A 14,842-nucleotide genomic window follows, 5' to 3' on the forward strand; every position below is an offset into this window, starting at 1 on the left:
ATTACTTCCATTCAGATTACAGTACTCAACTTCTCTGGTGTGGGAGTTGAACCTGCAATCATCTGACTCAGAGGCAAGGGCATCACCAATTGATTGACTGACGCATGTTGCTATAGTACTTTGGATGACTGCAAGACAATTATGTGCTCTGACAATGTGTTTTATGTTATTCCATCTTTTTTGTTGCTGTTTCCTTGAGCCACTGCTGTACAGTTTCACTCTGCCAAGAGGCTGCTTTGAGGAATTGGGTAGTATTTTGGTTCAATCTGAAGTGAAAGGCATCAACTTAGTACCAACCAGTGAATGGAAAATTATCTCATTATGATCTTCAAAGTTCTAATGAGACTTGACAAATAAGGCATAGGGTAGATGCTTCCTCTGACTCTGGCATCTAAAACCAGGAGCCACAGTCTCAAGGATTAGCTTTGCTTTGCTTGTCACATGCACGTTGAAACATACAGTGAAATGCACTGTTTATGTCAGTGACCCAACACAGACTGAGGATGTGTGGAGGCAACCCGTAAGTGTTGCGATGCTTCCGACACCAACACAGCATGCACACAACTCACTAACCCAGACATCTTTGCGCTGTGAGAGGGGACTATAGCAGGTGGAAGAAACCCACATGATCATGGGGAGAACATACAAACTCATAGACATTAGCAGGAAATTAACCCTTTTATGGTGGTACTGTAAAGGTTATGGTATCTGCTACACTACCATGCTGCCCCAAAATAAAAGGCCTGGTTGAGATAAAAAGTGGGTGACGAATAGAACATAGAACAGTACAGCACACCACAGATTGAGGTGCACGATATCTGTGCTGAATCTGGAACTGAATTAAGCTAATTTTCTTCTGTCTGCACATGGCCCATATCCCTTCAATTCCTACATATTCACGATTCTTTTGAATGCCACTGTTGTATGTTTCAGGCACCTACCACTTTCGGTTAAAATAACACATCTCCTTTAAACTTCCCTCTCTCATCATAAATGTATGTCCTCTTATATTTGATGTTTCTACCCAGGGAAAAAAGATTTAGTCTACTCTATCATTGCCTCTCATAATGTTATAAACTTCTATCAGGTCCTTCTCAGCTTTCGATATGTCAGAGCAAGCAAGCCAATTTTATCCAAAATCTTCTTATAGCTTCTTAAGCTAGGCAGTATCCTGGAAAACCTCTTCTGTGTCCTCTCCAAAGCCTCCAAATCCTCCTGTAATAGGATGACCTGAATGGCCCATAATCTTCAGAATTTACAACCAAGGATTTATGGTGGCCAGGCTGCTGACTATAATCAAGATATTCTCTTGAGGATTATCACCTTGTTGTGGTGGAGAGGCTTGTGAGTTCCTAAGATCCTGAGAACAATGCTGTGTGGAGTTTCATCATCTTGGCTCTTGTAGGGTTATCTATAAGACCATAAGATAAAGGAGCAGAAATAGGCCATTTGGCCCATCAAGTCTGCTCTGCTATTCAATCATGGGCTGATCCAATTCCCTCAGTCATCACACATCACGGCCTTCTCCCCATACCTTTTGATGCACTGGCTAATCAAGAACCTGTCTATCTCTACCTTAAATGCACCTAATGACTTGGCCTCCACCACCGCTCATGGCAACAAATTCCACAGATTTACCAACCTCTGATTAAAGTAATTTCTCCACATCTCCGTTATAAATGGACGTCCTTCAATCCTGAAGTTGTGCCCTCTTGTCCTAGGCTCCCCTACTATGGGAAATAACTTTGGCATATCTAATCGGTTCAGGCCTTTTAACATTTGGAATGTTTCTATGAGCCTCCCCCTCATTCTCCTGAACTCCAGGGAATACTGCCCAAGAGCTGCCAGACGTATCCATGGTGGTAAGGTCAAGGGGAAGGTTTCATACAGAGTGAACCAAGATGTCAACATTGATGGAAATACTGCATTTTCTGCAGCAGGTCTTTATGAGTTGAGAATGTATCGCTTTTCCTACAACGTCATTTGGTCTAAATCCTGGAAGTCCTTGCCCAGCAGCAGTGTGAAGCACCTTCACCAGAAGGAACACAGTTTAGAGATGCTGGCTCATTACTACTTCTGGTGTATACCCCAGAGTTCTGAAAGGGGTGCCTGAAGAGATCATGGGGGTATTAGTAGTGATCTTTCAAGAACCACCAGATTCTGGAATGGTACTTAAAGACTGAAAAATTGCAAATGTCACTCCACTCTTCCAGAAGAGAGAGAGGTAGGAGAAAGGAAACCTCGGTGGTTGGGAAGATGGTGGAGACGATTACTAAGGATGAGGTCTCAGGGTACTTGGAGGCACATGATAAAATAGGCCATAGTCAGCATGGTTTCCTCAGGGGTAGAGCTTGCCTGTTGGTATTTTTTGAAGAAGTAACAAGCAGGATAGACAAAGGAGAGTTAGCTAATGTTGCATGCTTAGATTTTCAGATGGTCTTTGGCAAGGTGCCACACATGAGGCTGCTTAACAAGCTACAAACCCATGGTTTTACAGGAAGGGTTCTCGCATGGATAAATCAGTGGCCGATTGGCAGGAGGCAGAATGGGAATAAAGGGAGTCTTTATTGGCTGGCTGCTGATGACTAATGATGTTCACAGGGGTCTGTGTTGGGGTCGATTCTTTTTATGTTATATGTCAATGATTTAGATGATGGAATTGAAGGCTTTATTGCAAAGTTTGTTGACAATATGAAGATAGGTGGAAGAAGTAGTTTTGAGGAAGTAGACAGGCTACAGAAGGATTTAAACAGATTGGGAGAATGGGCGATGAAATGGCATGTGGAATGCAGTGTCGGGAAGTGTATGGTCATGCACTTTAGTAGAAGAAATGAAAGGGTTGACTATTTTCTAAATGGAGATTAAATACAAAAAACTGAGGTGCAGTGGGACTTGGAAGTCCTTGTGCAAGATCCCTGAAGGTTAATTTACAGGTTGAGTCTGTGGTGAGGAAGGCAAATGCGATGATAGTATTCATTTCAAGAGGACTAGAATATAAAAGCAAGGATGTAATGTTGAGACTTTATAAAGCTCTGGTGAGGCCTCCCTTGGAGTATTGTGAACAAGTTTGGGCCCTTTATCTTAGAAAGGATATGCTGAAACTGGGGAGGGTTAAAAGGAGGTTTATGAAAATGATTACAGGATTGAATGGCTTGTTATATGAAGAGCGTTTGATTGCTCTGGGCCTGTATTCACTAGAATTCAGAAGATTGAGGGGTGACTTCTTCAAAACCTATTGAATGGTGAAAGACCTTGATAGAGTGGATATGGAAAGGATTTTTCCTATGGTGGGAGAGTCTAAGACCAGCGGACACAGACTCAGAATAGAGGAACGTCCTTTTAGAATGGAGACATGGAGGAATTTCTTTAGCCAGAGACTGGTGAATCTGTGGGATTCTTTGACATGGGCAGCTGTGGAGGCCAAGCAGAGGTTTATTGATTGTTGATTGGTGAGGTCATGAAGGGATACAGACAGAAGGCAGGAGATTGGGGCTGAGAGGAAAATTGAATCAGCAATGATAAAACAGCAGATCTGGTGTGATGGGCTAAATAGCCTAATTCTGCTCCTATATCTTATGGTCTTATGGTCATCTTAAGGACAATTAGGATGTGCAATCATTGCTGGCCTTGCCAGCATCCTGTGGCTGTGGGTGATGGTATAAATATCAGGGAGGATGTACTGATGTCAGGAAATGCAAGGGATGTTGCCCATTTATTAAGGAAGTCCTTAATAGACGGGCAACAGTTTATTGCAACATTTACTTTAAGGAATAAAACTAGAAGTAAAATTTTGAGCTCAGTCATTTGAACAGGTGGTAGAGTCGTGTAGTGAATTCTGTTCTCTAAACTTATTGATGTCAATTGAAGAAAATTTTATGTGGAAGTAACATTGAATCAGAATCAGGTACAGTCAGCCCTCCTTATCCGTGTGCGATTGGTTCCTGGACCCCCTGCAGATACCAAAAAACGCGGATGCTCAAGTACCTTATTTAACCTGTCTCAATGCTGTGGTCTTTAGGACCCAGTGGAATCCTGGACCTTATTTAACCTGTCTCAGTCCGGTGGACTTTAGGACCCGGCGCAGCTCTGAATCCGCAATGTTTCTGTTCACGAAAATAATCACGATCCTGATTAAAAATGAAGTGAAAGTAATAAAGCGATCGGAAAGAGGTGAAACGCCATTGGTCATTGGAAAAGCATTAGGCTACAGTCGGTCAACGATCAGAACAATTTTAATGGGGCATGTGAAAGGCTCTGCCCTGATGAAAGCTACGATTATTACTAAGCAACGCAATGGTTTAATTATTGAAATACGTATGTTTCTTAATTGTTTTATTTGCATAGAAAGGTAAAATATATACAGGCAGTCCCCGGGTTACGTACGAGTTCCGTTCCTGAGTCCGTCTTTAAGTCGGATTTGTATGTAAGTCAGAACAAGTACATCTGGTATTATTTAGCGTCAGTTAGTCAAACATTTGACTTAGTATATAGTATATATTTTACCTTTCTATGCATATAAAACACTTAAGAAACGTATGTGTTCCAATAATTAAACCACTGCGTTGCTTAGTAATAATTGTAGTTTTCATCGGGGCAGGGCCTTTCACATGCTCCATTATTTTCACTTTATCCATTATCCTTTAAAATTGCTCCAATCGTTGACTGACTGTAGCCTAACGCTTTTCCAATGACCGATGGTGTTTCACCTCTTTCCAAACGCTTTATTATTTCCACTTTATTTTCAATCGCGATCGCTTCCCGTCAATGGAACAGAAACACTGCGGGCAGCGGGTCCCAAGCTGAGCCGGCTCCCAAGGTCCACTGGGTCCTAAGGACGACTACATTGAATTCCCTGAGTTGCGAGCTCGACATCAACCTGGCACGGATGGTACGTGAGTCACTGGATCGAAATCAACTTGGCACGGGAGCGGTCTGTCACTGGATCGAACTTGGAAACCTCCGTTCTCGAGCCCGGCGCTGATCTCACTGCAGCACTAGCCGACCGGAAAGGAGGGGTGGGCAGAGTCAGGGTGAATTTTACTAAGAAAAATTTAAGCTAAATATAAAGTTACACACTCAACACAGTGTCAACGGCAACAACTTAAAATGGCGGACAGTGTTGCGATCTGACTTAAAATGGCGGACGGTGTTCTCCTTCCTCGGTTCATAAGTACGAGTTGTCCTTAAGTCGGATGTTCGTAAATCAGGGACTACCTGTACTATATACAAAGACAAACGTTTGACTAACTGATGCTAAATAATACCAGATGAACCTGTTCCAACTTCAAATCTGACTTAAAGATGGACTCAGGAATGGTACTTGTTCATAACCTGGGGACTGCCTGTACTTCTAAATCATCTCTAGATTACTTATAATACCTAATACAATGTAAATGCTATGTAAATAGTTGTTATACTGTATTGTTTAGGGAATAATGACAAGAAAAGGTGGTCTATACGTGCTCAAATAACGAGTGTTGGAGAAAGGTTTTCCCGATCCACTGTTGGTGGAATCCACGGATAAGGAGGGCTGGCTGTATTTTATTACTAACCTATGTCCTGAAATTTATTGCTTTGTAGCAGCAATATAGAGAAGATATAAAGATTGCTATAATTTACAAATACCAATCCTGGCCAACCTCTGCCTATAACTCAGGCCCTCTAGCCCTGACATCTTTCTCATAAATCTTTTCTGTACTTTTTCCAGTTTAACCACATCTTTCCTACAACAGAGGAATCAAAAGTGTACACAGTACACAGTTTACATAGTTGATTTTCATCATTAATGTGGATGCAGGAATTTTTTGTGAAGGTTGACCCAAATGTCACCAACTGCAACTATGTTTTGATACTTGCAAATATAATTTTTGCTTTGACTTATTGATATTTCATGTGGAAATTGCTTGACTGATTGACTATTTCCACTCCTTCAGCTCAGCAATGGACAACTCGATAACTCTATGGCAATTCCTACGGCAGCTTCTGGATGAGAACAAAAATGATCTCATCTGCTGGACGTCCAAGGATGGGGAGTTCAAGTTACGGAATGCGGAAGAGGTAGCACGGCTATGGGGAATGCGCAAGAATAAAACCAACATGAACTATGACAAGTTGAGCCGAGCTCTTAGGTATTACTACGACAAGGTGAGATTTAGCAGCATGTAACCCAGACGCAAGCAAGACAAGTATTGATGAACTATAAATGATCATTCTGTGCATTTCTCTTACATGAATTTTTTTTGTTTTTTACGTTGGCATTGCTTGTGGGGATTTATTACCCATCTGTAAATTCTTGAATTGGTAGATGATACGGAAGTTAGTTGTGTGGTCACATTTTCATTATGAACTTGTACACTGGGTGGCCATGTTATTAGGTACCTCCTGTGCCTAACAATGTGGCCACTGAGTGTCTGTTCATGGTCTTCTGCTGCTGTAGCCCATCACTTCAAGGTTGAATGCGTTGTGCATTCAGAGATACTCTTCTCCACACCACTGATGTAATGTGTAGTTATTTAAGTTACTGACAGCTTGGACCAGTCTGGCCATTCTCCTCTGACCTCTCATTATCAAGGCATTCTTGCCCACAGAGCTGCCGCAAGCATGGGCGATGTTTGTTTTTCACACCATTCTTTATAAACTCGCGACTGTTTGTTTATTTATTGAAATATAGTACAGAGCAGGCCCTTCGAGCCATGCTGCCCAGCAGCCCTTGATTTAACCATAGCTTAACCAAAGGACAATTCACAATGATCAATTAAACTACCAATTGCTACATCTTTGGACTGTGGGAGGAAACTGGACCACCTGGAGGAAACCCATTGCAGTCACGGGGAGAATGTACAAGTTCCTTACAGACATCAGCGGGAATTGAACCCGGGTCACTACTGTAGAGCATTGTGCTAACTATTGCGCTACTGTGCCACCAGAAGGCTTGCATTTTCTGAGCTACTCAAACCACCCTGTCTGGCACCAACAACCATTCCGTGGTCAAAGTCACTTGTATCACATTCTTCCCCATTCTGATGCTTGGTCTGAACAACAACTGAACCTTTTGACCATGTCTGCATGCTTTTATGCATTGAGTTTCTGCCTCAAGATTGGCTGATTAGGTATTTGCATTAACAAGGTGCACAGGTGGACCTAATAGTTACTTCTGCAATCAAAATTAGCTAACTTTAATCTGGATGTAAAAAGGTATCAATGGATTGGTGGAATTTACAGAAAAGGTGCAATTGAATTAAATCCAGAGAAGTATGAGGGAGGATAAGGAAGCAATATGATATCATTGAACTACATAAATGCTTATAGAAATATGACAGGATAGATGTTGAGCAACAAACAAGACGCTGCAGAAACTCAGCTGGCCAGACAGCATCTATGGAGGGAAGTGGACAGTCAACTATAGAGGACATGGCCCTTCATCCGGATTCTTCAGCATAATTTACAGCCCTTTGTTACACCCCCCCATCACCTTACAGCCTTCATCACTGTTTCCATTCTCCCCTCCTCCATCTGCCTATTGTCCCTTCTCACCTGGATCTACCTATCGCTGCCAGTTCTTGCTCCACCCCTTCCTCTCATTTCTTTATACTTGCTCTCTACTCTCCTACTCTTTCAGGATTCAGCACTGAAGCATCAACTATCCATTTCCCTGCAAAGATGCTGACTGACCCCACAGAGTTCCTCCAGCGTTTTGCTTGTCGCTCCAGATTCTGTCACCTGCAGTTTCTTGTATTTCAGATCTCTCCTCATAATTTAGGCGGATTGGTGATAACATCTCCTCCTCACTGATGATCAACACTGGTGCATCTCAGGTGTAGAAGAGCATCTCTGAACATGCAACAGATCGACCCTTGAAGTCAATGGTCTACAGCAGCAGAAAACCATGAACATGCTCTCAGTGGCTACTTTATTAGGTACAGGAGGTTCCTGATAAAGTGGCTACTAAGTGTATGTTGATTGGTTTCATCCCTTCAGAAGACGTACTTATTCTATTTTTTATTTGATGCTCATGATAGTGGCCCTTTTGATAATATCCTGGCTGCAAAGTAAACCGGACTACCCATCCCTGAATTGACTCCACTTCCCACTTCTCAGAGTTTAATTCCTTTCCTTATTTGCATAAAACAAATCATTTGCAGTACAGTGATTTAGACTCCTGTGCTTTGAAGTGCCACCCAGCTTGAAGTAGGTTGTGGCCCTGAAAGATTCAGGCTCTGAAATGTGTATTTGGCGAACTGCTTGATCTTAGTTGAGACAGCTGGCTTTGAATTTAAAAGAGCCACTAGTGCCTTGGTAGGGAGCAAAGTTGTGGGAGGAAAATCACTTTAACAATTTCCATAATACTGTGCCTTTAATACAGGATGCCTTGGTAATTGATTTATTATTGACACTTATACTGAGATATAGTGAATTGTTTTTGTGTACAGGCAGATCATTCCATACATCGGTACATTGAGGTAGTACAAAAGGAAAAGACAACAAATGCAGAATATATAAAAACACAAAATGCTGGCAGAACTCAGCAGGCCAGACAGCATCTATGGGAGGAGGTAGTGACAATGTTTCGGGCCGAAACCCTTCATCAGGAGTGAAGTAACATGGGATGGTCAAGGGGGGATAAGAAGTGGGGGGAGGGATAAAGTAGAGAGCTAGGAAGTGATAGGTTGGAGGGAAATGGGCTAGGGGGGGAAGGTGGAGAATTATGGGAAATAAAAGAGAAAGAAAGGTAGGGCTGGGGGGAGATTATAGTGAGGGGGAAAAAAGAGAGAGAAAGAGAACCAGACTGGTCTGTGAGTTGGATGTTCATGCCGGCAGGTAGGAGGCTACCCAGGCGGGAGATAAGGTATTGCTCCATCAACCTGCGTGTGGCCTCATCTTGACGGTAGAGGAGGCCATGGACAGACATATCGGAGTGGGAGTGGTCTGTGGAATTGAAGTGTGTGGCCACAGGGAGATCCCGCCACTGCTGGAGGACTGAGCGCCGGTGTTCGGCGAAACGGTCTCCTAGTCTGTGGCGGGTGTCCGCAATGTATAAATGGCCACATCGGGAGCACCGGATAGAGTATATCACCCCAGCTGACTCGCAGGTGAAGTGGTGCCTCACCTGAAAGGACTGTCTGGGGCCTAGGATGGTGGTGAGGGAAGAAGTGTGGGGGCAGGTGTAGCACTTCTTCCGTTTGCAGGGATGAGTGCCTGGAGGGAGGTTGGTGGGGAGAGATGGGGGGGATGAATGGACAAGGGAGTCGCGTAGGGAGTGATCCCTGCAGAAAGCTGAGAGTGGGGGGGAGGGGAAGATGTGTCTGGTGGTGGGATCCCGTAGGAGGTGGCAGAAGTTACGGAGGATTATACGTTGGATCTGTAGGCTGGTAGGGTGATAGATGAGGACCAGGGGGACTCTATCCCTGGTGGGCTGGCGGGGGGATGGGGTGAGGGCAGAGGTGTGTGAAATACGGGAGACGCGATGGAGGGCAGAGTTGATAGTGGACGAAGGGAAGCCCCTTTCTTTAAAAAAGGAAGACATCTCCTTTGTCCTAGAATGAAAGGCCTCATCCTGAGAGCAGATGCGGTGGAGGCGGAGGAATTGAGAGAAATGCAGAATATAATGTTATAGACATAAAGTGCAGTAAAATTAATATAACATAGAATAGTACAGCACATTACAGGCCTTTCAGCCCACAATGTTGTGCTGACCCTCAAACCCTGCCTCCCATATAACCCCCCACCTTAAATTGCTCCATATACCTGTCTAGTAGTCTCTTAAACTTCACTAGTGTATCTGCCTTCACCACTGACTCAGGCAGTGCATTCCACGCACCAACCACTCTCTGAGTAAAAAACCTTCCTCTAATATCCCCCTTGAACTTCCCTCCGCTTATCTTAAAGCCATGCCCTCTTGTACTGAGCAGTGGTGCCCTGGGGAAGAGGCGCTGGCTGTCCACTCTGTCTATTCCTCTTAATATCTTGTACACCTCTATCATGTCTCCTCTCATCCTCCTTCTCTCCAAAGAGTAAAGCCCTAGCTCCCTTAATCTCTGATCATAATCCATACTCTCTAAACCAGGCAGCATCCTGGTAAATCTCCTCTGTACCCTTTCCAATGCTTCCACATCCTTCCTCGTGTGAGGCGACCAGAACTGGACACAGTACTCCAAGTGTGGCCTAACTAGAGTTCTATAAAGCTGCATCATTACATTGCGACTCTTAACCTCTATCCCTCGACTTATGAAAGCTAACACCCCATAAGCTTTCTTAACTACCCTATCTACCTGTGAGGCAACTTTCAGGGATCTGTGGACATGTACCCCCAGATCCCTCTGCTCCTCAACACTACCAAGAATCCTGCCATTTACTTTGTACTCTGCTTTGGAGTTTATCCTTCCAAAGTGTACTACCTCACACTTCTCCGGGTTGAACTCCATCTGCCACTTCTCAGCCCACTTCTGCACCCTATCAATGTCTCTTTGCAATCTTCGACAATCCTCTACACTATCTACAACACCACCAACCTTTGTGTCGTCTGCAAACTTGCCAACCCACCTTTCTACCCCCACATCCAGGTTGTTAATAAAAATCACAAAAAGTAGAGGTCCTAGAACAGATCCTTGTGGGACACCACTAGTCACAACCCTCCAATCTGAATGTACTCCCTTCACCACAACCCTCTGCCTTCTGCAGGCAAGCCAGTTCTGAATCCACCTGGCCAAACTTCCCTGGAGTCCATGCCTTCTGACTTTCTGAATAAGCCTACCATGTGGAACCTTATCAAATGCCTTACTAAAATCCATGTAGATCACATCCACTGCACTACCCTCATCTATATGCCTGGTCACCTCCTCAAAGAACTCTATCAGGCTTGTTAGGCACGATCTGCCCTTCACAAAGCCATGCTGACTGTCCCTGATCAAACCATGATTCTCTAAATGCCTGTAGATCCTATCTCTAAGAATCTTTTCCAACAGCTTTCCCACCACAGATGTAAGGCTTACTGGTCTATAATTATCCGGACTATCCCTACTACCTTTTTTGAAAAAGGGGACGACATTCGCCTCCCTCCAATCCTCCGGTACCATTCCCATGGACAACAAGGACATAAAGATCCTAGCCTGAGGCTCATCAATCTCTTCCCTTGCCTCATGGAGCAGCCTGGGGAATATTCCATCAGGCCCCGGGGATTTATTCATCCTAATGTATTTTAACAACTCCAACACCTCTTCTCCCTTAATATCAACATGCTCCAGGACATCAATCTCACTCATATTGTCCTCACCGTCATCAAGATCCCTCTCAGTGGTGAATACCGAAGAGAAGTATTCATTGAGGACCTCACTCACTTCCACAGCCTCCAGGCACATCTTCCCACCTTTATCTCTAATTGGTCCTACCTTCACTCATGTCATCCTTTTGTTCTTCACATAATTGAAGAATGCCTTGGGGTTTTCCTTTACCCTATTCACCAAGGCCTTCTCATGCCCTCTTCTTGCTTTTCTCAGCCCCTTCTTAAGCTCTTTTCATGCTACCCTATATTCCTCCATAGACTCATCTGATCCTTGCTTCCTAAACCTCATGTATGTTGCCTTCTTCCACCTGACTAGATTTTCCACCTCACTTGTCACCCATAGTTCCTTCACCCTACCATTCTTTATCTTCGTCACCGGGACAAATTTATCTCTAACATCTTGCAAGAGATCCTTAAACATCGATCACATGCCCATAATACATTTCCCTGCAAAAACATCATCCCAATTCACACCCTCAAGTTCTAGCCTTATAGCCTCATAGTTTGCCCTTCCCCAATTAAAAATTTTCCTGTCCTCTCTGAGTCTGTCCTTTTCCATGATAATGCTAAAGTCCAGGGAACGGTGATCACTGTCCCCTAGATGATCACCCACTGAGAGATCTGTGACCTGACCGGTTCATTACCTAATACTAGATGTAGTATGGCATTCCCCCAGTCAACCTGTCAACATACTGTGACAGGAATCCGTCCTGGACACTCTTAACAAACTCTGCCCCATCTGAACCCTTGGAACTAATCAGGTGCCAATCAATATTAGGGAAGTTAAAGTCACCCATGACAAAGGCTATGGCCAGATAGAATGAGAGGTCAAGAGTTCATTTTTTTAAAATCAAATAAGAGGTCCAGTGGGCCAGAAGCTGTCCTTGGTTTTATGTGTTCTCAAGCTTTTGTATCTACTGCCGTCTGGCATCTACTCCCTTCCTTTCCATTCCTGATGAAGGCTCTCACCCAAATCCTCAACTCTTTATTCCTCTCCATAGATATTACTTGATCTGCTAAATTCATCCAGCATTTTGTGTGTGTGAGATTTCCAACATTTGCAGAATCTCTTGTGTGCATCCTCTGCCTGATGGGAGTAGGGTAGAAGAGAGAAAGACCAGGGTGGAAGGGGTCCTTGATTATGTTGGCTGCTTTCCTGAAGTGGTGGGAAGTGTAGACAGTCAAAGGAGAGGCTAGTTTTCATGAAGAATCAGCTCTGGGGCAGATAACTAAAAGCCTGATCCAGGAGACACCATCATAATGTGGAGAGAAATGGTATGAGTGAGAATCTGTGAGCTAAAAGAGTCTGGACAGGGCCGCCTCCATTGGATTAATTAGTACCAAAGATGCTCAAGAGGCCAGTATTGGAAGAATGCCGAGATCTTGGAGACTGTAATGTTGAAGGTCTATAATGCTACAGGTGTGGGAGATCTAGGAGGCGATCATGGAAAGAAGAATTTATATTTGATGAATTGTTTCACCATGGAGTGGATGTACCGTGGAGAGCATCCTAACTGATTGCATCACCTTTGGATGTTGATGGACCACTGCTCAGGATCAGATAAAGTTGCCGAGGATTGTAAGCTCATCCAGTTCTACCTTGAGCACCACCCTCTCCACCATCAATGACATCTTGAAAAGGCGATGCTTCAAGAAGGCAGGATCTATCATTAAGGACCCTCACCATCCAGGAGATGGCCCTTTTTCTTTGCTGCCACCAGAGGGAAAGTACAGGAGACAAAAAGCACACACTCGACATTTTAGGAACAGCTTCTCCTCTGCCATCAGATTTCTGGACAGACAATGAATGCATGAATACTACCTCAGTATTTTTGCTCTCATTTTGCATTTTAGTTTCAATATAGTTAATATAATCAATGTTAATTTTTCATATATATATATTAATGTAATTTATGGTATATTTTATGTATTGCTGCAAAAGAACAAATTTCACAATATATGTTAGTGATAATAAAGCTGATTCTGATTCCATGTTGGATGGCAAGCACAGAAGTGATATGTGAATGGGAGTTAGAGCAATGTATCACAGCTTACTATGGCTATTGCTGTGCCCAAGCCCACAAGAAACTACAGAGAGTTGTGGACACTGCACAGCATATCATGGAAGCCAGCATTTCCTCCATGGACTCTGCTTACATCTCCTGCTGTCTTGAAAAAACAGCCAACTTTTTCTAATCAAAGACCCCACCCACCCCAGAAATTCTTCTCTCCTCTTTCGATTGGACAAAAGATACAAAAGCTTGAAAACATGGACAACCAGGCTCAAGCACAGCTTCCATACAGATGTAATAAGATTCTTGAATGGCAGCCCTCTTGTAGGTTAAAGGTGAGCTCTTGATATCACACATGAGGAAATCTGCAGATGCTGGAAATTCAAACAACACACACAAAATGCTGGTGGAACACAGCAGGCCAGGCAGCATCTATAATCATGGCTGGCCCTTGCACTTTATTTGTCTAATTCATATATGTCAAACTCAAGGCCCGCGGGCCAAATCCGGCCCGTGGTGGAATTATCTTTGGCCTGCGAGATAATATCTAATTACTATTAAAGCTGGCCCCAGTAATCGAAGCGCCTATGGCGTATGATATGGCTAATGCTGAGTTTATTCAGGTACCAGGTTTTCAGGGTTTTTAGTGTTTATTCGGCAGTCTTCTTCATAAGAAACGGAATTTGTAAAGTGAAACACTTTGTAGTTATAGCAGAGACTGAGACACATGAGAGCAGGCTGAAAAAATGGAGGCAACGAAAGCTGCGTTCGCACGCGTCCGACTGATCCGGCCCGCATGAAGCTGCATTTTGCTCAATCCGGCCTGTGACCTAAAATGAGTTTGACACCCCTGGTCTAATTAAACTGCATTTTCTCTGTAACTGCAACTCTATATTCTGCATTCATCACAGCTTCCTTGTACTACCTTGATGTACTGATGTTTTGAAATGATCTGTATGGATGGCATGCAAAACAAAGTTTTTTCCACTGTATCTCACTACATGTGACAATGATAAACCAAATGGTTAGTGATTAAAAGGAAAGATTAGGTTTGTCGTATGTAAATCAAAACTTTGAAACATGCAGTGAAATACGTCATTTGTGCCAAGAATCTACGGAGTCCGGGGATGTGCTAGGTGTAGCTGGCAAGTGTCACCACGCTTCTGGCACCAATGTAACATGGCCACAACTTACCAAACCTTACTAACCTATATGTCTTCAGAATGTGGGCTGAAACAGGATACCTGGAGGAAACCAATGTGGTCATGGGAGACTAGTCTGTACAGCATTAGGAATAGAATCCTGATCACTGACACTGTGAAGCATTGTGCTAACTGCTAGGCAATGAATTTTTTTGATAGAACATAGAACAGTCCAACACAGGAACTGTGGCCCACAATGTAATGCTGAGCCAGCTAAAAAGATAAACAAAATCCCTCAAAAATGAATCCCTTCCAAAGTCCATACCCCACTATCTTCCTCACATTCATGTGCCTATCTAAGTGTCTTTTAAAAGCCTCCAAAGTATTTGCCTCTACCACCATACCAGGCA

At 43.6% G+C, this 14,842-nt stretch overlaps 1 protein-coding gene and 1 long non-coding RNA gene across 3 annotated transcripts in view; one reads left to right on the forward strand and one right to left on the reverse strand.

Annotated features, from left to right (window-relative positions):
- The window catches only part of LOC140742129 (uncharacterized), a 501,191-nt gene that overhangs the window by 332,039 nt on the left and 154,310 nt on the right, over window positions 1–14,842 (reverse strand). The window lies entirely within an intron of this gene.
- Window positions 1–14,842, forward strand: part of LOC140742006 (ETS domain-containing protein Elk-1-like) — a 188,160-nt gene that overhangs the window by 95,396 nt on the left and 77,922 nt on the right. For both annotated transcript variants that reach the window (XM_073072666.1, XM_073072665.1), the window contains exon 2: window positions 5,934–6,144. In XM_073072666.1, coding sequence (XP_072928767.1) covers window positions 5,934–6,144 — 211 coding nt within the window. The remainder of the gene's footprint in view (window positions 1–5,933; window positions 6,145–14,842) is intronic.

The sequence above is a fragment of the Hemitrygon akajei genome, chromosome 19 (genome assembly GCF_048418815.1).
Source record: "Hemitrygon akajei chromosome 19, sHemAka1.3, whole genome shotgun sequence".
Classification (NCBI taxonomy): Eukaryota; Metazoa; Chordata; class Chondrichthyes; order Myliobatiformes; family Dasyatidae; genus Hemitrygon; species Hemitrygon akajei.